This window comes from Miscanthus floridulus, chromosome 2 (assembly GCF_019320115.1).
Source record: "Miscanthus floridulus cultivar M001 chromosome 2, ASM1932011v1, whole genome shotgun sequence".
Lineage (NCBI taxonomy): Eukaryota > Viridiplantae > Streptophyta > Magnoliopsida > Poales > Poaceae > Miscanthus > Miscanthus floridulus.
Window position 1 is genome coordinate 156,386,098 of NC_089581.1, and position 21,173 is coordinate 156,407,270.

At 46.7% G+C, this 21,173-nt stretch overlaps 5 protein-coding genes across 5 annotated transcripts; 4 read left to right on the top strand and 1 right to left on the bottom strand.

Moving 5' to 3' along the window:
* Positions 1 to 4,280: 4,280 nt before the first annotated feature.
* Positions 4,281 to 6,818, top strand: LOC136540235 (uncharacterized). Its single transcript, XM_066532239.1, has 4 exons — positions 4,281 to 4,944; positions 5,034 to 5,234; positions 5,357 to 5,590; positions 5,681 to 6,818. The coding sequence occupies exons 1-4, from the start codon at positions 4,561 to 4,563 to the stop codon at positions 6,431 to 6,433; spliced, it is 1,572 nt and encodes a 523-aa protein (XP_066388336.1). The 5' UTR covers positions 4,281 to 4,560; the 3' UTR covers positions 6,434 to 6,818.
* A 1,695-nt stretch (positions 6,819 to 8,513) lies between these two features.
* Positions 8,514 to 9,334, top strand: LOC136540236 (uncharacterized). Its single transcript, XM_066532240.1, has 4 exons — positions 8,514 to 8,690; positions 8,788 to 8,879; positions 8,946 to 9,111; positions 9,227 to 9,334. The coding sequence occupies exons 1-4, from the start codon at positions 8,514 to 8,516 to the stop codon at positions 9,332 to 9,334; spliced, it is 543 nt and encodes a 180-aa protein (XP_066388337.1).
* Positions 9,335 to 11,707: 2,373 nt separating this feature from the next.
* LOC136540237 (uncharacterized) lies at positions 11,708 to 13,156 on the top strand. Its single transcript, XM_066532241.1, has 5 exons — positions 11,708 to 11,908; positions 12,007 to 12,110; positions 12,231 to 12,337; positions 12,691 to 12,740; positions 12,848 to 13,156. The coding sequence occupies exons 1-5, from the start codon at positions 11,747 to 11,749 to the stop codon at positions 13,154 to 13,156; spliced, it is 732 nt and encodes a 243-aa protein (XP_066388338.1). The 5' UTR covers positions 11,708 to 11,746.
* Positions 13,157 to 14,657: 1,501 nt separating this feature from the next.
* Positions 14,658 to 15,203, bottom strand: LOC136534274 (uncharacterized). Its single transcript, XM_066526730.1, has one exon. It carries the CDS (start codon positions 15,107 to 15,109, stop codon positions 14,828 to 14,830), a length of 282 nt encoding a protein of 93 aa, XP_066382827.1. The 5' UTR covers positions 15,110 to 15,203; the 3' UTR covers positions 14,658 to 14,827.
* Positions 15,204 to 15,313: 110 nt separating this feature from the next.
* On the top strand, positions 15,314 to 19,372 carry LOC136534284 (uncharacterized). Its single transcript, XM_066526736.1, has 6 exons — positions 15,314 to 15,554; positions 15,651 to 15,960; positions 16,526 to 16,599; positions 17,072 to 17,151; positions 18,659 to 18,810; positions 19,057 to 19,372. The coding sequence occupies exons 2-6, from the start codon at positions 15,684 to 15,686 to the stop codon at positions 19,125 to 19,127; spliced, it is 654 nt and encodes a 217-aa protein (XP_066382833.1). The 5' UTR covers positions 15,314 to 15,554; positions 15,651 to 15,683; the 3' UTR covers positions 19,128 to 19,372.
* Positions 19,373 to 21,173: the final 1,801 nt, after the last annotated feature.

The window sequence follows — 21,173 nt, forward strand, 5'->3', positions numbered from 1 at the left end:
GAGGGGGAGGAGGAGGAGGAGGAGGTGGGGGGCGCCGGCGGTGGGGATGCCGTCAGGGCGCTAGGGCAGCTAGAAAGCTTGGTTTCAAATTGCCGGTCTGTATGATGCACTTTGTGTCCAGCGATTCTGCTGGTTTGGTTGCTTAATGGAATGTAAATTCCCATAAAAAAAATTGTTTGGACTAGTCTTGTGGTGATGGGATGAATGAAGGTCTAAACTGTGAACACTGGACGTATCGCTGTCATGATGGGATGAAGGTCTAAACCGTGAACACTGGACGTATCGCTGTCACGATGGGACCAACGGTGGTCTCAAATTTCGGGATTGCTCATAGGTCCACTTATGACTTATTTAGTTTCCCTAAAGTTTAGTCCCTATCACATCGGATGTTTGATATATGCATGGAGTATTAAATATAGACTAAAAAATAATTAATTGCACAGATTACAACTAATTTGCGAGATGAATTTTTTAAGTGTAATTAGTCCATAATTTGACAATGCGTTGCTACAGTACCTATGTACTAATGACGAAATAATTAGGCTTAATAAATTCGTCTCGCAGATTACTGAGAACTTCTATAATTTATTTTATTATTAATATCCGAACACTCCTATATAACATCCCGACGTGATATCCCTAAACTTTACTTCTTAGATTTAAACACCACCTCATTCACTAGAGATTCTTGCATGGATTCCCACAGTTGGGCGACGAGGACAACTCCACCAACACCGGCAACGATCGAGTCATCACGAACTTGACAACTGTCCCTGACAGGTACGGCAAACTGACGAGCGAATACTGCTGCCGAGCTCCACGCTTTTTGGCACCAACCTGTGGTAAACAAAGAAAGCAGGACGACAAATCGGCAATGGCGACTGAGGAACGCGTAGGCACACTTGTGGTACACTCACCGCGAATTTAGGTGAAAAAGTGTTTCTTGCTGCATGATTATTTGACTCTCGCGGTAACTTCGGCAGGATGCGTGTGTTTCTGAAAAGGGAAAATGGATCCAGGTAGAAGCAGGATTGGTTGCCCAACGGTACACGTTGGAGGAAAGCGCTAGAGATGTTGGTGAATTTGGTGGCGCGGCGGCAAGGCTACCCGGGCAGTGCTTGACCAAGGACAACGCACTGCGTGCGCATCATCGCGTGCATCGCATCATGGCGAATTTGTATCGCGGTGCTGCTCACGGAGAGGCACGTACTATCATCCTATCTGTAGTTATCGGTGCATCTAGCCAACTGGGTAAAGGTAAGCCCGTGTTTAGTTCCCAACCAATTTCTTAAAAAGTGCTACAGTATCCATCACATCGAATCTTGCAATACGTGCATATAACATTGAATGTAGACGAAAAAAAACTAATTGCACAGTTTAGTTAGAAAATTATGAGATGAACGTTTTGAGCCTAATTAATCTATAATTGAACACTAATTGCCAAATAAAAATGAAGTGCTACAGTCGCCCAAATTCCAAACTCCCACCAACTAAACACGCACGCGCTAAGTAGGTAACGTTAGCTACCGCTCTATTTTGGCCGATGCCATGCCATGTCATGCTGAGCAGTTTGGGAAGAATTCAGGCTCATTCCTCGCAAAGAGAGAAACCGAACCGAACGGTGAATAGTTCTCAAACTATTGCTGTACTTGGATGTTGGAACCCGAAGTCCAGCGGTGACACAGACAGAGACCCGTGGAAATCAGTAGCCTCTTCGGTTGGCTGGGCTAGATCGTGGATTATGTACTGTTGATTAGTTTGGTTAGTTTTGTATGAGAGAAAAAAAATACTGTTTCAGCTTATAATCCATGATCGTATACGATCCACTGAACAGGCTGCAGATTAGATTGTTGCAGCGCAGGTTGCTGAGATAAGATTAAGCTCTGTTCACTTGTCTTATAATTCGTACTTTTCAGCTTGTTTTTTTAGCTGGAACCGAGTTTTTCTCTGGTAGCAAATCAGGCAAAACAGCGGTTTGTTTTTTTACGAAGCCATCGGGGCCTAATCCTGTATACTCCGAATCGCCTTCAGCTGCAGGCAGCCACGGATGAGGACGGGAACGACGACAGCCGACAGGTGTCCGCGTCAGTGCAGATGATGGGCTCGGCGCGTCGCTTTACACAACAACCATCACCCGAATAAATTAAAGAATCAGGCGCACGATGGGGCCTTTTTCCCCTACTAGTTTATCTGCAGCTCAAGTGACATGTATTGTATCGCTTGCTCCCCGCTTTGCCTTGGATCCATCACGGCATCATCATCCTTTGGCCTTTCTAATCCTGCCCAATTGCCCTGATCCTTTTATAACGCGCTAATAACTGAAAGATCACGCCGCGCGCGGTCTGTTGTGTGGCAACTGGCAAGAGCAACCTCGCGCGCGCGACGCATGCATGATAGCGCCACGCCTTTTCCCCCGTTTACTACGGCACCAGCACGTTGCAGGGGAACGTCGTCACGCTGAAAGGGGCATCAATGGTAAGCAAAAGCGGACTAGTACAAAATGACTGCAGACCCCCACGGGCCATGATGCGCGGCGGCGGCGGCAGGGTCGCCGATGCTTTTGCGCGGCCGTGCCTTGCAGCCTTCAGCCTGTTCGGCAGCGGTAAACGATCTTTAACGATAGTACATTATAAACTAGAACAATATTTTTCTCTCACATCAAATCAACTAAATCAACTAATAGTAAATAATCTACGATCCAACCCGACTAGCCGAACAGTCTGCTTGCCGATGGGCGACGCCACTCGTGACAAAATTCCCCTGACCATTAAAAGCGGCTTCGGAATTCATAAACTACTCCGGCCAGGCATAGTTGCATACAAACTGCCTTGTCACCGGTCACCACTCGGAGGTTTTAGGCTGTAAAGTGGCTCCAGTGCTCAACCGAAATCTTTTTTTCTTTTTCGAGACGCATATCTAAAAGTGTACTAGTTTGTAAAAATATTCACGGATAGACTCGTACTGTAAAGAGCTAGCTGCGTTGGATGAACGCATGCCTGAATCGATCCGTGTACGTACGAGAATGTTCTGTTAAGAAAAGAAGACGACGACGAGACAGACATTCGTCAATGAATATATTGTACTTTATTTATAGTTATATACATTATACATAGAACTACCAGTACCTTCCTCCGTAGTCAATTAAACATTCTGAAAATAGTAGCTTTCAGCGCTTACACAGTTCAGCTCTTGCGTAGTCTGCACATACGCATGCCAGTGCCACTGTGCATATGTAACCTGCATACACGCTTCGCACTTGTACAGTGTGCTGAACGTTATGATACGACGGTGCCAATTCCAACAAACGACGAGACGACGCTTGTGCGTGCGTGCGGCTAAGGCCCCGTTTGTTTCCGCTTACAAGTGGCTTGTCGGTGAAAATAAGCGAGAATCCTGTCAAACGTTTTTGCTTATTTTCACCGATTCTCATTTATGTGGTAAGCCGCTTTAGAGATTTGAACTACGAGAAGCGAAAAACGAGAAAATCTTCGCTTATATTATAATCGCCAAGAGAAGTGGAAACAAACGGGCCCTAAGTCACAAGCAAGCGCGTCATTTGCTACGAAATGGGGCGCCGACGAGTTTGGACGGGAGCGAGTGGCAGACGACGATGGTAACCCAGTCCGTGAACCATATATGCTGCGGTGGCTCTGCACCAAAATGCAATTCCCCTGGCGCAGGCAAACGAAGACACTTTATTCGTGCCTAAGAAAAGCTACCAATCAAGGATGATTTCGGCCTCTGGCGTTAGCCGGCAAGCCACGAATTGCTCCGATCCGCTCGGCGGCGTGTCCGTGTCTTGTCCACGGCGACATGATAGTGATACCGCTTTACAACTGTTATAGATTGTCCGTCACGGGCAGCAGCCAGCAGGGCTGCCGCCCAACCGCTCTAAATAAACTAAGATTGTGGCTTAGCCGCATAGGGGACTAAGCAAAGCATCAACGCCTGTACTCCAAGGTGGCTATCAACGGAATATTTAGAAGACATAGGCACAATGGAGGTCTAGGTGTGTTTCTCTTGTTTCTTTGTTATATCTGGTGATATGTTGTGTACCATGTGGTTTGCTCCTATGTTGTGTCCCATTGTACTTCTACTTATGTAATTACGTGGTGTACCACATTTATCAATGAGAAGTTCATGTCGTCTAAAACATTTCTATAGGTTTTATGCTTTTCAAAGATTTCAAGGCTTGCTGTTCGTTCGTGGATTGTAGGTCTTAGGATGGTTACAAAAAAAAATGGAATCAGTGATTATTTTTTCCCCTGTGATGAAGTCTCCATTTTGGCGTTTCTCATTTTGGCAAGTGACGCATACAAATGCACATCATTCCATGCACAAAACTTGGAGACTACCCAATTCCCGAAAGAAGAAGGACCGGCGGCACAGCAACAGCAGCGCAGGCTTGCCCGTCCAGAGCAAACTCCGTAGTCCACAAGCAAGTCAGGTTTCTTCGGCACAGAGCACCAATCCAGTGACCAGTATAAGAAGCACGCCATCAGCAGTTCACCGCCACAGCACCAACCCCCGACGCCACCGTTGGCAGCCGCAACCAGAGCCATGGGCCTCTTCGGCAAGAGCACCTCCAAGCAGACCGCCAAGCTCAAGTCCCTGGTCAAGCTCGCCGCGGCGCGCCTCGCCGTCGCCCGCCGGCCGCGCCTCCGCCGCCGGTCCATCGCCCGCAGCGATGTCGGGCAGCTCCTCTCTATCGGTCACCTCGACCGCGCGCTCGTCCGCGTAAGTGCACATCTGTCTGTCTGCTCGTGTCGCGTGTGCCGGTGTCTCTCCTTTTGCCAGTTTGCAGTAGTGATACGGAGTGGTGTGTGTTGTCGTCGAGCAGGCGGAGCAGGTGATCGAAGAGGACAACATGCTGGAGGCGCTGGACGTCATCGAGCTCCACTGCAAAATCCTCATCGAGCAGGCCGCGCAGCTGGAGAAACCCAAGTATGTGCAGAGTCTCCCCGTAATCGTTGCTCTTGGCTTCTCGTTTTGATTCCCCCGTTTCCTCGGTTCCCCCGCTCTCACACGGAAAGACTGCCACTTTGGTTCGTTCGGTGGAGTCCAGGGAATGCAGCGAGGAGATCAAGGAGGCGGCGGCGGGGCTGATGTTCGCGTCCGCGCGGTGCGGCGAGCTGCCGGAGCTGCTGGACGCGCGCGCCATCCTTGCAGACAAGTTCGGCCGGAACTTCGCCAGGGCGGCCAAGGAGGGCGCCCACGGCGTCGTCGACCCCACGGTAGCTTTAACTCCTTTCAACTAACTCGCTAATTAGTTTACAGGTTGTTTCCCCAACTGCACTGCATGATGGGAGTTGGAATTGGAACTGAAACTGGCTGTTGCACTGTTCGTTTGTTGCAGTTGGTGCGGAAGTTGTCCGGCGAGAGGGCGAGCTTGGAGCAGAAGAGGAGGTTGGCCAAGGGGATCGCTGCCGAGAACGACATCTTGCTGGAGTTCCCTGAGAACCCAGTAGAGATTCACCAAGATGGTCGCACGACCTCGCAGATCAACAGTCAGAGAGCAAGCGAACAAACGAAGAATGCACCGGCCAGAATATTTGACGAGGAGAGTGCGGTCAAGACAGATCGTCGTGAGGTTTGTGTCGTGATCGCACTACTACAGGATCATCAGAAATCCAGTATCCTTTGCGGTATTTGATTAAGAATCGATGTGTAACATGTGCAGGGGGAGCGGAATTCTGTTAATGGCAAGGTGAACCCGAGCCTTGCTCAGCTGAGCCTGGATGAGAAGGTGTTGAGGGAATCCAAGAAGTACCCCGACGTAAGGATGGCGGCGGAGGCAGCCTTCGCGTCCGCGAAGTTCGCGGCGATGGCCGCCCGGGCTGCCGTCGAGCTGTCCCGATCGGAGTCCCATGGGAAGGGATCGAGGGGCGGTGGTGGCTACAACAAGGTGCCCTCCGTGCTGACCACGGCGGCAACGGAGCAAGGAACGGCGCCGCCATCGTGGAGGCCGCACAAGTCCCCGTCGCCCTCGTGGAGCGACAGGAGCACGGCGACCTCGGTCGGGTCGGACGCTGCGCACAGGGGGAAGGAGGTCGTGTTCGACCAGAGCGACGAGAAACTGGAGGACGAAGTGACGGAGGACCTCGTCTGGCCCCCGTCGCAGCGCCGGCCATCCTACTGGAGGACGGCCTCCACGGTGGGCACAGGCGTCGGCCCGTGGCACGGGGACGCCGGCAGCACAGGCGCGCCCGGGAACAACACCCCGCCACACGCGCACCAGCAGCACAGGCGTCACGCCACGGAGTTCGCCGCCAGTAACGCCCTTCACGACTCCCTGGCCGGCGGCCAGCGCGGGCAGTACGTGACCCCGCCGTACAGGAGGACCTCGACGGCCAGCACGGGCAGAGACAGCGGCGCTGCGCGGGACGACGGCGGCGCGTACGAGAGCTCGTCGTACGTGCACCCGCCGTACTAGAGGATGGTGTCGGCGCTGGAGCGCAGCAACGAGCACATCGCGCGGCACGAGGAGGTGCGCAGGATGGGCACGGACGCGCGGGCGCTCCAGGAGCGGGTGTACGGCGCGGCGCCAGGGCAGGGGCAGGGGCACGGCCCGCTGAAGCCGGAGAGGAGGGCCATCTCGGTGCGCACGCGGAGATGAGCGGTTTCTGTGGTTTGGTGCGGGAACCATGGAGATTTCCTGCCTCTGGAAATGAAATACACATGGGTAGAATTCATGGAGCTGAATATAGATACATGCATACTGGTGAGTAGGCGGCCTTATTGCACGGAGGAAGGATTGAGTATTGAGTTGTGATTAGCTGCGAGTTGTGTTTTCTTTCCTGTAGAAACTGAGGAGTTTTGCTTCATGGCAGGTGTTCCTAAGCTGCAAAATTTGTCTGCTCGCATAGAGAATCTGATGAATGAAGGTTGCGACGCGTCAGGTCGCCAGCCGCAGCCAGCTCAAGTGCTCAACACCGAGGCCGAGGCCGGGCGATCGCCCTCGCTCGCGCGCGCCTCTGTGTTTGGCCCTTGCACTACTCGCGTGTCACGCGCTCCACCGCCGCACCACCGCGCAATTGATTCGCGCGCCCGTCGGGGCCGTACGGCCGTCACAACTACCGCATGTTCGGCAGCTAACTGCCATCGGACCTGATGATGATGAACTGGACGTTTGGACCACCGCTACTGACCTTTGACTGCGGACTGCCGCTGCGCCTCTGCTCATGTGTTGCAAGGTGTGTGTAGTGACTGCGGACTGCCGCTGCGCCTCGGCTCGGCACCTGTCCACGATGCCTAGTTGTCGAATGGCGGCCTGTCCTTTTATGCCACCTAGCTCCCTCTAGATCGCACGACACGGCTGCAGGTGGCCGGTCAACCGAGTCCCATGCGCTGCCGTGCGGCAGGAATCAGACGAACTTGAGAATTTTTCCCTTTTCATTTCACGTGAAAATTGAAATTAAACTAAGGGTTTGTTTGTATCTCATTTTTGTAGTGAAAATCTTGGTTCTGAATAGTGAACGTAGAATCTGAACTTCGGGGGAAAAAAGAAGAGATGTTTATATATCACTCCATGGTGATTAGTGTTTTTGTTAAATTGAAAACGTCTAAATAATAGGTTTGGTCTAGAATCCAACTACGAATCAATCTCTCTCTGTTGTCTCGGGCAAAAACACCATAATTCCTAAAGTTTAGCCATGTCACATCGGACATTCGGATGCTAACTAGAAGGACTAAACATAAGCTAATTATAAAACTAATTGTACAGGAGCAGACTAATTAGCGAGACGAATCTATTAAGCCTAATTAATCCATAATTAGCAAATGTTCACTATAGCACCACATTGTCAAATCATAGACTAATTAGACTTAATACATTCGTTTCGCAAATCAGTCTCAATATGTGTAATTAGTTTTATAATTAGCCTATGTTTAATACTTCTAATTGGTATCAAAGATTTGATGTGACAGGGCTAAACTTTTACTCAAACCCAGCCATCACTGAGAACAAAATTATGCACCATGCTAAATCTTCTCTTCAAACTTCGCTATATCATCTGGATAAAAAAAATCATCAAAACGGGAGGTGCAAGTTCAGATATCTAATGACTCGTTGAACTGACAGTAAAAATGAACTGAACAAAAGGATAGCCTACACACAGCTACACCACACCATTTTCTGCATGCTCCATTTGGTTACAGACCTTTTGCACGTTTTGTTTGCTTTGCGACCAGTAAATCTGAGCATGTTTAGCTCGCTACCCTTTTTTTAGGCACGCGCTGCAATGAGGCTGTGAACTTGCAAATGCAAAACGAGCTCATTTTAGACAGAACGGACAGCAGAAACACTAAAATTGGACTTCACAAGGCTTCTAGTACACCCCTATAAAATCTCGATCCCGCTAATTCATACTTCAGATCAATCCACAAATAAATCGACATCTTCTGCTCCTCTCTTTTCATCGATCTCCATCAGGCCAAAGACCAAAAAGAAAGCTGAACCACGGTGTTTAGATAAAAGAACAAGACAACAAGGAAGATTATTCGGACTCCACAGCATGGGTTTCTTCCACGGGAACACCTCGAAGCAGACCTCCAGGGTTAAGAAACTTCTCAAGCTGGCCTTGTCGCGCATCGCCATTGCCCAACGTCCTCGGCTTGCTCGCAAGTCAATCTCACGCCGCGATGTCAGCCAGCTCCTCGAGCTCGGCCACCTCCACCGTGCCTTCCTTCGTGTACGGACCTGTGATTTCTAAATGCACATCAATTGTGGTGCCACACTCTCTTCTAATTCGGTTGAACTAATGCTTGTGCACATCTTTCTTGGTGCAGGCAGAGCAGGTCATAGAGGAGGACAACATGCTTCAAGCCTTCGACATCATTGAGCTGTACTGCAAATGTCTTATTGAGCATGCTGCACATTTGCTAGTTATTGGCTCTCGCATGCTTTTCAGTTGCATGACCACTGTGTAACTGTGTTTGGTGTGCAGGGAGTGTAGCGAGGATATCAAAGAAGCGACAGCCGGGATCATGTTTGCCGCTAGGTGGTGCGGCGACGTGCCGGAGTTGCTCGTCGCACGAAACATCCTCGCAGATAAATTCGGTAGCGATTTCACTGTGGCTGCAAAGGAGGGAACCGGAATTGTCAATCCGATGGTAATTAATTTCACATTGTTCATTTCTGCCTTTCTGGCACATCCAATTGATTTGAAACTGAAAAAAAAAGGATTCCTAACATTCTCAGGATTGGTTCGTGTTACTATTGCTGCAGCTGGTGTGGAAATTGTCCGGTGACAGAACAAACGTGGAGCTGAAGAAGAAGGTGGCCAAGGAGATCGCTGCTGAAAACAATATACTGGTGGACTTCTCTGAAGTCTAGGAAGCATTGAAGTGGTAGGACGACATTGGCAACTGTCCAAGCTGCTGAAATTTTTGCCACAGACGATGCGAGAAGAAGGCATGTGTGAAATTTCATGGTCGGACTATGACTGTCCTGCCCTACAAAGACAACTTTCTTTCCCCACAAAAGATAGCTTTGGAGTTTGGAGTCTGGACTCGACAATTCCAATATGGCGGATCAAACTTTCTAGCCTTCAAATGCAACAAAATTTGCTAGCGTAACAGATGGATTGTGCGTGAAGCCATTGAGAATGTGCATATCTATGTTACTGATCTTTTGTATATACTAGTAGACGTGTACGTCTCGTACACACGTGTTTAGGGTTAATGATAGCAACGTTATATATTATCATTATTTTAGATAAAGTTTTAGATTGATCGGTACTTAAAGTAACATATGATACATCCATTATTTTGTTAATGGGACATCATGATTGTTTTTTTTTTTCTAAAAAGATGTTTTAAAGAGATTGTATGCAGTAAATAATCAAAGCAAATTAAATTAATAAATATTAAGAAAGGTCATAACTTGTAATAAATATATTAACGTGGTATGAAATGTAACAGTGCTTAAATTCAATTTGTCAACAACACTTCTCGTACATGGGTTAATCTTGAAGTACGGTGACGTCTAAGAAAGGAGGTTTTGAATTAGGCTACTTAAAAACTAATGGTCTCTAAAAACCTACTTATCAAAACCTATGCTACATATCTATCTAGATGTGCACTACGATTTTGCAAAGCATTACTATCTCTAATACAAAAAGAGTTATGCAATCTAGGTTCCAATCCTATTCAACTAACCTAACAAGCTAGAATAGAAATGGTGAAACACACAACCTAGGAAAAAAAAGTAAATGCAGAAAGCGTAAATGAGTTAGCGACAAGCTCGAATAGAAATGGTAAAACACACGACCCTATGAAAATAAGTAAATGCAAAAAGCGTAAATGAGTTAGAGATATACAAACTCCCGTGATGACGATTTTCCAGAAACGAATACGGATTTGGTTATGGATATTTTGGATAAGATTTGATTGGAAATTGACATCATGTATGTCCAAATTTGAGTATTCATATACAAATACAGTACTGATACTATATAACCTCGGATACGATACATTTCATATGAATAATCAATCCTTTGGCCGCTCTCTGGTCTACCTATACGGGCAATGGAGCAACAAAACAGATGGGCACAATTGAGTTTTTTTTTTTTTTTTGTTTTGGAATGGATTATTTTTTTATTTTGTCAAAATTTATGAAAAAGATGCATCATCTATATTATCATATTAGTTTCATATACCTGCTTGTGTAAATATAGACACAGCCACCTTCTCTTCCAACCACCACCGCCGCCTCCCTCCCTAAGGACACTGGCTCGGTCCCCCTCCTCTCTCCCAACTGGTGAGCTCGCTGGTGGACACAGGAGTGGGGAACCGTTTCCTTTCCTCTTTGTTGTTTTAGGTTAGGGCTGTGGATTCTAATTAATCTAGGACTTGGTTTCTAGTGTCATCGATGATGTGGTGGTGATGATGACACTTTGGAATAAGGTCTCTTCGGCATCTCCTCTCGATGACGTTCAATCTGATGTTGGCAAAGAGACGGTGAGACTTTGATCTATCGGATCTATTGATATTCTTTAGATCTTGACATTTTGTGTGCTTATCAGATGAAGCAGATGGTCGGAGAGTATATAGAACTCCTTCATGAATCCTGTGGAAACGGGGTTACATTTGAACTTACACAAAACCCAACATATTGAAATGGGGATAACTAGGATTCCATTCAATTTTGCACCAGTGTAGTGTTCCATACTAAAGATTTGTTTGCGTTTTTTTTTGGGTAGGGGTGAGGGGAATTCCTGCACCAAAATCAAAATCAGTGCCACACTTTCTCCTGAAGTCAGTAAAACAGATAGTAAAAATCTAACAAAAGACAGCAAAAACGAGCTAGTAACACAAAATATCAGACAACTTAGAGATAGCAAGACTATCTCTTTGCGCGTGTTCCATTTGCTCTCTGGCAAATATATTGCATGTGTAATTCGCTGCACCTCTATTAACTTTTCTTTCCACGTTTACCTCAGCTCCTTTCTTTAGGCATGTGTGCAAGTGCAACGGAGCTGTGATCTTGCAAATGCAGAAGGAGTGCGTTTAAACCGAACTGACAGCAGATACACCAAAATTGGAGTTCCCAAACAAGAACGGCGCTATAAAACCTTTGCCCCTCCGACAGACTTCCTCATCAGTTCACAAGCAAGTCATCTTCTTCTTCCCTGTCCTCTCAACCAAGCAAAGGACCAACGGGGCAACCAGGCTTGGCATTTACATAACAGAGTAACGAAGGCAGCACCAGGAACACCGTCCAAACTCCGGCAACAGGCGATCAACAATGGGCTTCATCCACAGGAGGACCTCCAAGCAGACCAGCAAGGTTAAGACCCTTCCAGGGCTCGCCTTGTCCCGCCGTCCCCGCCTCGCTCGCAAGTCAATTTCCCGCAGCGATGTGGGACAGCTACTAGCACTCAGACACCTCGATCGTGCTCTCCACCGTGTATGGCCAGACTATCATCCCTAACATCCTGTTAAATGAAGCTTCATACTCCTCAAATGCAGGCTTACCGATGCTGCACCGTCTCTATCTCCATGTAGGCAGAGCAGCTCATAGAGGAGGACAACATGCTGGAGGCATTCAACATAATAGAGCTATACTGCAATCGTTTCATCGAGCACGCAAAGCAGTTAGACAAGCCCCAGTATGCATCTTCTTTACACCCTAACATCTGAGCTTATCTTGTTCTCATATTTGGCACTAATGTTTGACACCACTTTCATGTTTGCATGACTAATCTGTTCAAATTTAATCTTGTGTGTAGTGAATGCGGCGTAGACATTCGGGAGGCAGCCGCCGGGATCATGTTTGCAGCCGGGAGGTGCAGTGATCTGCCGGAGCTCCTGTTTGCACGCAGCCACGCACTATACTGTCGCCTTGTTTAGTTCCTCCTCCCTTTCTAAAGTTTACTCCCTATCACATCGGATGTTTCAACATATATATAAAGTATTAAATATAGATTAAAAAAATAACTAATCGTACAGATTACGACTAATTTACAAGACGGATTTTTTAAACCTAATTAGGCCATGATTTGACAATGTAGTGCTGCAGTAAACATGTGCTAATGATGAATTAATTAGGCTTAATAAATTCGTCTCACGGATTACTGATGACTTCTATAATTTATTTTATTATTACTATTCAAACATCTCCATGTAACACCCTAACGTGACATCCCTAAACTTTATTCCCTAGATTTAAACACCACCTAAGTTTGGAAGCAGACTTTGCAATGATGGCAAAGGAAGGCACTGGCGTCGTCGACCCCATGGTAACTAGAACAATATCCTATATTCATTCATGGTCCCATCACATTCAATCGGAACTGGAAGCAGGAATAGCTGGAATTTACACGGTTCGTTTGTGCTGCCCTTTCAGTTGGTCTGGAAGCTATCTGGCAACAAAAGAAACATGGAGATGAAGAAAAAGGTGGTGAAAGAGATTGCTGCTGAGAACAATGTGCTACTGGACTTTTCTGAGCAGGATGGCAGCAGCAACGTTCCGCACGATCATGAACTCAACCACGAAGCTATATACCAAACTGACATGGATGAAAGTTCAGAGTCAGACTCTTATCATTCTCCCTCGCGCAACAAGGATCCATGCGATATGTCCAACTCTGATGGAACAAACAATGGGCAGCCGAAACAAAAGAACATGAAAACTTCGGTGCGCACAAGAAGATGAACTTTCAGAGCATCCAGCTCAGATGCAACAATCCAGAATGAGGAAATGCAATGTTTAGCTTCCAAACTTACCAAGTTATGGGTGTGCACATGTTAAATCTGTAACTGTAAAGCAACTAACAATGTCCAATTAATTGAGTCAGCAAAACCTTCCATTTCTTCATGAACAGCCACAGCAGTAGCCACCAGTTATATAATCAACATAATACTGCCCTTTCTTCTCCAATCCATCAAGTCTCTAAAAAGAGAAGCCTACCTTGCCACAGAATTTACATACAACCTAATACAGGTTCTTGACCATAGGCCATAGAACCTGTTAAAATATGTGAAAGATCTCCACTTGATGTGGTGTTTGTCTTTTGAAAATTCTTTGTGGATATATATTTGTGAAATCTACTTTTTTATGTTGTACATGTACTTGATGGGTTAATATGAGATCGCTACAAATGATGTTGAGAGGTCTCTTATGCACTGAGAAAATCACATGCTACTAAAACATGTGGTTTTAAACTTACTGTGTTTTAAAATGAATGACCTAAATATCTAAGGTGTTTTAAAATCAAAGTTAGCAAGAGGAAAAGAAAAATATGAAAGCACCAGCTAGCAGAGAGGGGCGGAGGACAGGCCACCACACCATGCTTGTGTGCTATGCAAGTCAGAATAAGGCACAACAGCCTGACACCAGATCTTCTCAGACTGAGAGACACGAATGATGGAATAACATAGGGCCTCTACCACAATAGCTTTCCTCTATCCCCCCTATCTAAGACTCCTAATTGCTGCACTCTCAAGAAACTAAGGAATCATGATTCGCCAGCAACCAAGAGGAATCTACTGGGTAACTTGACACGAAACATGTATGTCAGCAGGTATCGGTATCGCTTCATTCAGTCAGTCACACATTGCCTAATGCCAGTAGTTGTAGCCTAGCTGCCTAGGGCTCCAGAATAAGGTACTACATAGATAATCAGTAATCTAGTCTGAAGAAAGCCATAAGCTATCTAGTCTGGTTTTGGTTTTGTACCCTCCGTAAGAAAAAAAAGGATGCAATTTTGGCTTTGGACTAAGTAAAACTTTCTTAAGTTTAACTAAGTTTATATAAAATATTAGTAACATTTGGGACTCCAAATAGGTATACTATGAAAATATATTTCATGATGAGTCTAACAATAATTATTTGGTACCATAAATAATATTATTATTTTATATATTTGGTCCAAGTTGAGATAAATTGACTTGGTAGAAAGCTAGAATTGCATCTTTTTGGGATAGAGGGAGTAACTGAGATCAGTGTGTCAGTGGGGAAATTTCATCAAATAGCTGATGAGCACTACAATTGGCCCCAGTGCCCCACTGCGACCATGCCAATTCGGTACTGTGCTAACATAGTCGCGTCCAAAGTGCAAGCAAACAACCACAGCCAAAAATCAGCGTCAGCGGAAGAGTACTAGCGCAAGGCAATAACCGCAATCACTCAAGCAGATTGCTTTGCAGACGATAGCAAGAGATAATGGCAGTAGAATTTAGTAATTTATTGTACAGAAAGAAGCTATATCATGACAATCATCCAGCAAAGGTGATAACACAGCAGTTCATAGTTTCATCACCACACAAAAGGATCGAATCCGGAAAGGGAAACGACGAGGAAGAAAAGGGCGCAGCACCTCGTCCATCACTGTACCTTCAACTCCATCACGCTCTTGGCCTTGGGGGCGTAGAGCGAGTAAACCAACGCTTGCCGCTTCGCAACCTCTAGCTGCTTCTTCCCCTCCGCGAACGCCGCCGCGGCTGCCGGCGCGTCGGCGAGGGCGCGGTTTTCGCGGAAGGCGTCCGCGGCGCGTCGGCGCGTGTACTCGCGGATGTTGTAGTCCGAGAACTGCTTCGCCGTGCGGAGTAGGGACCGGAAGAGCGCCAGCACTTCTGCCCTCGTCGGGGCCGCCGCCGCCGCCGCCATCCTACCGTGCCGCGGTGCCGAAAGCGCTCGAGGAGGGGAGAGTCGGAGGCGGAGAGGCCTTTTGCGACTGCGAGTTGGTCTCCGCTCGCGAAGTTTTTTCTGGGTAGTGCGCCGTCCGATCCGAGGGCCTAATGGGCCAGATAGGGGTGTGTTTGTAACGGTGGCCCAAAACATGTAGAAAGGCTGAAAGGGCCTTCCAAATTGTCCCTTCTACACACTGTCGAGGAGGGCAGCGGCCAGCGGAAGGGACGAGCCGGCGGCGGCGGCGGTCGCGCAGCAGCGTTATCCTTCAGCTTCGATCACGTTGGTGGCGGCGCCGGCCACAAAAGGCTCACCCACCGAGGATTTGACGGAGTGCATTTTTCTCCTTCCCCCCGTCGTACCCGTTTCTTGGGCTTGGGTAACAACAGCTGAAGCGGTGGTGCGTAGTTCGTTCGTCGATTTGGTAATATCCGATCCATGTGGTGTTTGAACTTGTTTATAGGGCATGCCCTGAGTCGTGAGAGGTGACAGGAAACTTGTTTAATTTTCGCTGCCGTAGGTGCCGCAGTCGGTGTTCGGCGCAGGGGGAACAATGGGCTCGGTCTCGGACTGCCAGGCGAATGGCAACCACCAGCCGGCGGCGGCGGCAGAGGCGGAGCAGGTCGTCGAGGAGGGCGATGCCGGCGACACGATCAATGGCAACTACCAGCCGCCGCAGCCGGTGGCTCAGGCGGGGCAGGTCGTCGAGGAGGGCGATGCCGGCGTGACGATGGAAGGCGTCGCTTCCATCGCCTTGCTGCCTACCGGTGCAATCTCCGGCCATTTCATTCGGCTCCCGGGCTCCATCTGCTACGGGCTACACGGCACCCGTATTCATCTCTCCCCATTCCCCCTACAGCTGTTGCTGATTTGTTCCAAGTTTCACGCTTGAGAAAAATATTGTTATGCTGTTCTCATTTCTAACAAAAATCACCAAAACATTTTTTTTTCAATGCACAAGATGAATGGTAGTGTTATATATCATAAGGATGGTTTCTCATCTGTTGGAATTATTTTACCTCTTTTTGGTGCCACCATCCCGACCAATACCAGTCACCAGACCAACATTTATGCTCTTACCCAGCATTTTTTGGCAATAAAAAGTATGTATAAAATTGTATAACGTCTTGAGCTAGGAGCTCCCCTTTTATGTTATTGATTTTTTTAGATTCTAAAAAGGGGCTATATCTTCTTGGTAGCTTTGGTGAGATAACATGTTCTTAATTATTTTAGTGGATTTGAGATGGTTGGTTGGGAATACTTTGTTCTTTGCACTAGTTCACCATCTGCGTCTTTAATTTTTGCAATATGGAACAGGAGATAAGTTTGAAATTATATTGTCATAAGAAGATATTAGCTTATTTTGTTATTTTCTTCCCTTTTCTATTATGTAAGCGATATCTTGCGAGAGGGAATGTAGCCGAGGAGAGGACTACCGCCTTATAAAGCTCATCATCATTGATTTTAAGGTGAGGCATGTCTTATGTATTTGCTTTGCTCATCAACCATATCTTGTACTAATCAATAATCCTGTTTTAACTAAAAAACTATCTTGGTCATTTTTGGTCCATCGTAGTTGATGTAAAAAGATCATGCACATACACCTAGTTATTATATTTATCATCAAAGGATGAAATGAGTAAATGACATTTTTTTTTAGAGGGGAATGGGGAACTTGAACCCATGCCTCATCTACTACCATTTTGTGCTCAAGGCTCAAGCAGTAGGATAAATGTGTGCCCTCATGAAACTGTGAAGTCTGTGCGACAGAGCCAAAAGAGATAATCTTTTGTCATGGAACTATGTGGCTTCTGTGACAGAGGCTAATTTTTCTCATTAAACTGTGCATTTTGTGAAACAGAGAATAACTTTCTCCACAATGTATGATGTTTCTGGGCTGAGGTTAGCTTTTCTCATCAATCTGTGATGCTGATGTAACAGAGCAAGAGAGAGAAGGTGCTTGTGGTGGAATGCAGGGGCCATGATGCTGCTCGATTACAAAACATTGACCATTTGCATGGGTAAATTTTTATTATTAGATTTCACAGCTCAGTTTGGTGCTACTGAATTTACCTTTTGTCAAGTGGTGTTTTTGTTGCTCAGAGCCTCAGACGTAAGGGTTTGCGTAAATTTCTGTCAGGGTACATGAATGGAGAATCGATATGGCTTCTTGTGTCCCATTTCCAGTTAACATGTTATGTTAGGAATTCTTGTCTTATTATTTTGGGCACGTTTGGAACATAACAATCTTGTGTGAAGTTCCATATTGCATCACGCTGTATTTTCAGCAGAGTTTTTTTTGTAGTGTCTTCGAGCTAGGCTTATCAAGGGTATGTTTTGCCAGACATTTAGAGTAATCTAATCTAGAAATGATAGTAGCTTGGAGTACCGCTAAGTTTTCTAACACACACTTGACCTCCAGTGTTCAAATCGCGGAACAGATTCACTGCACACTCTGCACATTTTGGTGGTGCATCTGGTCTGTTAGCATCGATGTATATCTCCCAAGTTGCTATTATCTCTTAATTTTGGATATGGGAGGTGAGGCATGGTGTGTCACAAAGCATACCAACTTACAGTCTTTTCTAATTAGATTATTCAAGATGACTGTGGAGCTATGTGCTTGATAATCTCAGCATGCTCTATATGTAAAATCTATCTGTTTTTAGGGATTTTTATTTAGCTATTTCATTATGGCGTGTTATTCGAACAGCCAAAGAGCTATGACTGATCAGCTCTTAATCTTACTTGTAACGAAGATGTGCTACTACTTTAACACTTCTTCATAATTCACAACTGCTTATTAATGTAGATGGTGTGGCATCTACATACCATGAGTCATGCCCAGTGCTTTAAAGCTAGCAAGGCCCCTTTTTTTCGAAGAAACTTGGGAAAGGGCATGGAGCTCCTACAATTCAGTTAAGAAGAAATAATTGACCTGGTTTATGAGGGAATCTGGGCCTAAAAACCATACAACCACACAATTTCAAAAAAAAAAAAAAAAACAACCACACGGTTAACTAAAGGAAAACCAGTGAAAAAACCTAACCATGACAGCCCAGGTGACTCACCCACCCAACAAGGTCCTTTCTACACAGTGTCACATCAGTCAAACATTAGAGCAAGCCTTAGCTGCATAATGGACCGATGCTTAAGTTCTTTTCTGAGTTAATACACTTGAATATTGATGAACTCAAGCCCCTATTCCCTTTTTTATTTTTCTTTTTGGTCTCTGAAGTCCAACTTGGCAATCTCTGAGTTTTTTCTAGCACAAAAAAGTCTTCAAACATGTCATCCTTTTACAAGATAATAGTGATTCTTTGGACAACGGTAAACAGTTGCATGGTGGTGCCAATAAAATTAATGCGCCAACACTGATGCTTCTGTTCTGTAAGTAATACCATGCTCAATTCTCTAAGACTGATAATCTCCTTGCCGTGGATGAACCCTCACTGGTATTTACTGATACCTGTTAGTGAGTTCCTAGAATGATTTCGGTTTCCCTAAGACAAATAAACTACTGTGCAGGTGGGAAGATGACATTGTTGGCTTGGTTGAGAAGGAACATGGAAATCAGAAAGTCTTGCTCTCTTTTGAATGTGAGACGCTGAAGGCTGATAAAGACGCTGAAGATCATATTACCAAATATATGCCAAATCTATGTGGACTGGATGCAGTTGGTAAGCACTAAGACTAGAATATCTGCATAAATTACGAGAAGCGTCAACATGAATACCAGTAATTTAGCGTAAATATGCCATGTATGCGCGAAATCTGCTGGGATGAACAGCATTAGATAGCATGGATAACCATTAAGTCTACAAAGTGCTACACAGTGTGCACAGGATTTTCCAGCAGCTGTGGCCACAACCACAACCTTTATGTGCTGTAGTATATTTCATTATTCATTCTTCCTTGATTTGCAGTAAATATAGGGAAAATGAGCATCTCGGGCATCAATCTCGACGAGGACGACGAACCAAGAGGGGACAACTGAGAGCAGATGCGCTTTGCTAGAGCGTGTGAACAGTGGCCATTGTTCACCCTCCTGTTGCTTTTTAGAGGCACCGGTATACTCTGCACGAGTCACCATCAAACGCCTACTACACTGCACTGAATATAGCAATCTGATAAATGTCTCACTACCAATGCATGTACTTAAAATTCTGTGGCTGTGGATCGGATTCGTCATATGTTTCAACTTTCAAGGGTTGGTTGCTCCTGCTGGGTGCATTTCTTGTCCTTGGCGGTACTGTTTGTCATGCTTTGTAGTTTGTACGTATGCCTAGCATTGCTTTGTCTGTTTATGAGAGTGGTGCTGACTTCAAGGTCGTCTTCTCCCACGGCTTCATCGGCAACCGCGTCGACACCGGCTCCCATGACTGCCGCACTGTACCTCGCCGCGTGGCGTGGAGCGGCCGCGCCTCGGTCGTCCACGGTTCCGACGCCGTGCTCTGCTCGGACTTTGTATAGGAGAATGCCTTTGCTGTGGTGCCGTAGGACCTCCATGGCCGCGCCCGTGCAGTTGCCGAGGATCAGCCCCGCGTCTGCGTCCGCGAAGACAGCACCTGGCGTGCGGATGCGGCTTCATGGCGCGGTGACGACAGCACCTGGCGGGATCTACGACGACTTGCCGTGGACACCCCCTTCCTTACCCCATCGTCGCCTCCGCCGCCGGCATCGGCATCGAGTAGGCTGTAGGCGCGTGTCCAAGGCCAGGATCGCGTTCGTAGGCTGTAGGCGCGGTGATGCACTAATGTTGGAGTCGCTGACGGGGCGGCGCACCATCTTCAAGGAGGCGGAGAGCGGGAGCCCCACGGCCGCTTTTGCACGCTGCGCAGCCTTGGCTGTTCCACCGCTACCTCGCGCACAAGCCGCTGCTGGTGTTGCTTTCGGCCGGCGACGTCGATCTCTTGGGCGCCATGGACGCTGGTTTCACGTGCTCGGACGCCGAAGATCATATTGCCAAATACATGCCAAATCTATGTGACTGGATGCAGTTGGTAAAGCACTAAGACTCTGCATAAATTACGAGAAATGTTCAACATGAATACGAGTAATTTAGCGTAAATATGCAATGCATGCACGAAATCTGCTCGGATGAACAGCATTGGATAGCATGGATGTCAGCCTGTTCGGTTGGCTGGTTCGTATCATTGCTGGTTCGTGAAGAAGTACTGCTGGCTGGTTTGTGTGAGAGAAAAATATTGTTCCGGCTGGAAATTTACGATCGTTTACGACAAGCCACAGCCAAACGAACAGGCTTACAAAGACACAAAGTGCTACACAGTGTGCAACCCCTTATCAGTAGCACAGGATTTTCATTCAACAGCTAGATTTTTCAGCAGCTGTGGCCACAACCGTGTTGTAGTATTTCATTCATTCTTCCTTGATTTGCAGTAAATATAGGGAAAATGAGCATCTCAGGCATCAATCTCGACGAGGACGACGAACCAAAACCAAGAGGGGACAACTGAGAGCAGATGCGCTTTGCTAGAGCGTGTGAAACAGTGGTCATTGTTCACCAGCGCTGGTAAACTCTGCACGAGTCACTATCAAACGCTTACACTGCACTGAATATAGCAATCTGATAAATGTCTCACTACCAATGCATGTACTTAAAATTCTGTGGCTGTGAATCGGATTTCAAAACTCTTTATACGTTTCAACTTTCAAGTTACCACGCCGCTTCTGGCACGAATCCCAAGGGTTGGTTGCTCCTGCTGGGTGCATTTCTTGTCCCTGGCTGCACTGTTTGTCACGCTTTATACGTATGCCTAGCATTGCTTGTTTGTTAGAGTGGTGCTGTGGTTCGTCTGTTCTATTGCGGCCATGAAGAGGGCCCGGGGTCATCCGTGACGCACATGGCTTTGCATGCTGCACGGCACAGCAGGTACCGTCCTTTTGCGGTTTTGCCATTGCACTGCAGCCTGATGTGCACTGCCATGGGTCGATCTCGGTCCTCCGGTTGAAGTTCCAGTGGTTTTCAGATCAGTCAGGGCCTCAGGGGGATCGTTCGGACTTCGGATGCAAGCATGCAGCC

What these genes read in the sequence shown, in the direction of transcription:
- LOC136540235 (XM_066532239.1), top strand. Translation starts at nt 4,561, where the DNA reads ATGGGCCTCTTCGGCAAGAGCACCTCCAAGCAGACCGCCAAGCTCAAG. An exon ending in GCGCAGCTGGAGAAACCCAA is followed by an intron (nt 4,945 to 5,033) that starts GTATGTGCAGAG and finishes TCACACGGAAAG; the next exon opens with ACTGCCACTTTGGTTCGTTC. An exon ending in TCAAGACAGATCGTCGTGAG is followed by an intron (nt 5,591 to 5,680) that starts GTTTGTGTCGTG and finishes TAACATGTGCAG; the next exon opens with GGGGAGCGGAATTCTGTTAA.
- LOC136534274 (XM_066526730.1), bottom strand. Translation starts at nt 15,109, where the DNA reads ATGGCGGCGGCGGCGGCGGCCCCGACGAGGGCAGAAGTGCTGGCGCTC.
- LOC136534284 (XM_066526736.1), top strand. Translation starts at nt 15,684, where the DNA reads ATGGGCTCGGTCTCGGACTGCCAGGCGAATGGCAACCACCAGCCGGCG. An exon ending in CTACGGGCTACACGGCACCC is followed by an intron (nt 15,961 to 16,525) that starts GTATTCATCTCT and finishes CTATTATGTAAG; the next exon opens with CGATATCTTGCGAGAGGGAA. An exon ending in AACATTGACCATTTGCATGG is followed by an intron (nt 17,152 to 18,658) that starts GTAAATTTTTAT and finishes ACTACTGTGCAG; the next exon opens with GTGGGAAGATGACATTGTTG.
- LOC136540236 (XM_066532240.1), top strand. Translation starts at nt 8,514, where the DNA reads ATGGGTTTCTTCCACGGGAACACCTCGAAGCAGACCTCCAGGGTTAAG. An exon ending in TCCACCGTGCCTTCCTTCGT is followed by an intron (nt 8,691 to 8,787) that starts GTACGGACCTGT and finishes TTCTTGGTGCAG; the next exon opens with GCAGAGCAGGTCATAGAGGA. An exon ending in ATTGAGCATGCTGCACATTT is followed by an intron (nt 8,880 to 8,945) that starts GCTAGTTATTGG and finishes TTTGGTGTGCAG; the next exon opens with GGAGTGTAGCGAGGATATCA.
- LOC136540237 (XM_066532241.1), top strand. Translation starts at nt 11,747, where the DNA reads ATGGGCTTCATCCACAGGAGGACCTCCAAGCAGACCAGCAAGGTTAAG. An exon ending in AAGCAGTTAGACAAGCCCCA is followed by an intron (nt 12,111 to 12,230) that starts GTATGCATCTTC and finishes TCTTGTGTGTAG; the next exon opens with TGAATGCGGCGTAGACATTC. An exon ending in CTGGCGTCGTCGACCCCATG is followed by an intron (nt 12,741 to 12,847) that starts GTAACTAGAACA and finishes CTGCCCTTTCAG; the next exon opens with TTGGTCTGGAAGCTATCTGG.